Raw genomic sequence first — 2,155 nt, 5'->3', positions numbered from 1 at the left:
CACACACACACACACACACACACACACACACACACACACACACACACACACACACAGTTACATACACAGAGTTATTAGATGGGAGTCTTGTGTAGCCAATTATCCAGTTCTAAGTGCTTAAGCCACTCTTAATTCTGCACACAGTTATATGTATATAATAATATGCACGAGGTTGGCGCGTAATGCTATTTAAAACTGCACAAAGCTATATCTTACCTTTCCCTCCGCGCTTTAATCCTCTCCTCGTCAAATCTGAAAACGGGAGGCGCTGTTATATCCTCACATCACACAGTAAATCCTGCCATCTAAGTCCTCTTTTTAAGAACTGAGGCAATAATCTTATTTTACATTTATTCAAACAGCAGTCTTGTTCTCGGTTTGGTTTAAATGAGTAATAACTTTAAAAAAAGAAAAAAGGATTAACCGCTGCCTGCAGGTAAAGCTCACGTTCTCCATCTAGCGGTCACAGATACTTACTGCACCACACACTCGGGGACATGGACGTGCTCCATGGGCACCATTTCTGCCAGTTCGTCCAGGCTGTGGACGTACTGGATCTTATTCATGAACTTCACACTGCAGAGGACGAGAGAAAAGCAACACAACAGTTACACAGATACACAAAAAGACAAACAATAAAAAAAATCTGCAGCAAACAGATCCACGCTGTCAAACTGATATTTTAAATGAGAAACAGATTAAAGTTATTACAGTCGCTCTGTGTCAGACCTCCCGTCTCAGGGATGTTTCCTTTCCTGCACATTGCACTTCATTCTGCTCGACCCGGCTTTATACTTACTATGAAATCTTGATTTTATTGTATTATTCTGTACAATTAACCCATTTACTCATATGGGGACATAGTTAGTAGCAACTATGTAACAAAGTAACAAGTGAGCTTAGTTTATAGACTTGACAGGGCTGTCTGATCTCAAATAGCTATCAGAAAAATAAAAAGCACATCCCAAACAAGGACTCAGTTCTCGGGAGGTCAAAAGACATCGTGTGGCCTGTATCGATTAACCTTCAGGTCTTAATGGAAAACGTTCAGTGTTTGATATTCAGCTTGTTCGTATCACCTGATAAAAGGCCTCGATATAGCCAGGACGGTGCGTATAAACCACGTGGGATGAGCAATGACTAGAGACTTCAGGTTCTTCCTCAATCTGCCAGAAAACAGAAAGAAAACGTTTGTTAACAGAGCTGCATCGTTGTTCACATCGTTTATGCTTTGTGTGTGTGTGCTTAAAAGTTTATTCCAATTTTATTCCCAACTGCCAAACAGGACTCAGAGCCATCGACAAGCTTTCACTGACTGACAGCTTGAGAAAACTTTTATTTCTCTCCCTTTCATATCTGTCAATATCAGCATCATGTATGTGGGATGATAGAGATGAGCCAGAGTTCAGCGCTGATGTGGACATCTCCAAAAAGATCTATATAAAGAAATTCCCAATACGCTAGATATCAATCAATGTATTGAACTTTTTTCTGACCTTCTGTCGATCATTTGGTAGCATTTCTTCAGCCAGCTGATGCCAGGCATCTTGTTCCGAGGAGTTGCTCCGTTCATGTAAATAATCAGGTAATCCTCGGCAACGAGCATCTCCAGACTGCTCACCACATACCTGGAGGGCACGAGAGTTATGATTTCCTGTTGGGTGCAGTTCAAAATGTGTTGATATACAGGGCTTAAAAGTGCGAGTAAGTTGGCTCTGACTGAGAGACGCACAGGAAGAGGTTTTCCATGATGTAGTGGTAATCTGCACAGCTGCTGTCAGGCAGGTAACAAGCAGAAAACACAATGATGGCATTCAGGCCTTCGCCGTAATAACCTGAGGAGAGAGAGTTTAAGATTACTGTCATGGAAATCTTCACAACAAACCAGAGGAAACATATTGAATGTTTAAACTGAGACATTTTACTACTTCCTGAAAAACATTTTTACACATGACTGGTTATAAAGAGAGCATCTCAGTTTCACCAGTTTGCAAAAAATGCATCTACAAAACATAAAATTGTGAAGACTTTGAATATCTCGTCCTCTACAGTACATTATATCACCAACAATTCAGAAAACCTGGAAAAAAACAGTCTGTCATGGAAATCACTGCATCCACAAATCACTGCCTGTGCACACGATCACACCATATAT

At 40.7% G+C, this 2,155-nt stretch overlaps 1 protein-coding gene across 2 annotated transcripts in view; it reads right to left on the bottom strand.

Moving 5' to 3' along the window:
• Positions 1-2,155, bottom strand: part of atcaya (ATCAY kinesin light chain interacting caytaxin a) — an 11,684-nt gene that overhangs the window by 4,903 nt on the left and 4,626 nt on the right. For both annotated transcript variants that reach the window (XM_005747557.1, XM_005747558.1), the window contains 5 exons: positions 1,733-1,835; positions 1,497-1,628; positions 1,080-1,166; positions 478-576; positions 217-252 (listed from right to left, as the gene is read on the bottom strand). In XM_005747557.1, coding sequence (XP_005747614.1) covers positions 217-252; positions 478-576; positions 1,080-1,166; positions 1,497-1,628; positions 1,733-1,835 — 457 coding nt within the window. The remainder of the gene's footprint in view (positions 1-216; positions 253-477; positions 577-1,079; positions 1,167-1,496; positions 1,629-1,732; positions 1,836-2,155) is intronic.

Source organism: Pundamilia nyererei, unplaced genomic scaffold (genome assembly GCF_000239375.1).
Source record: "Pundamilia nyererei isolate P.nyererei 1_Seehausen unplaced genomic scaffold, PunNye1.0 scaffold00199, whole genome shotgun sequence".
Classification (NCBI taxonomy): Eukaryota; Metazoa; Chordata; class Actinopteri; order Cichliformes; family Cichlidae; genus Pundamilia; species Pundamilia nyererei.
This window is presented reverse-complemented; position numbering and strand designations above follow the sequence as displayed.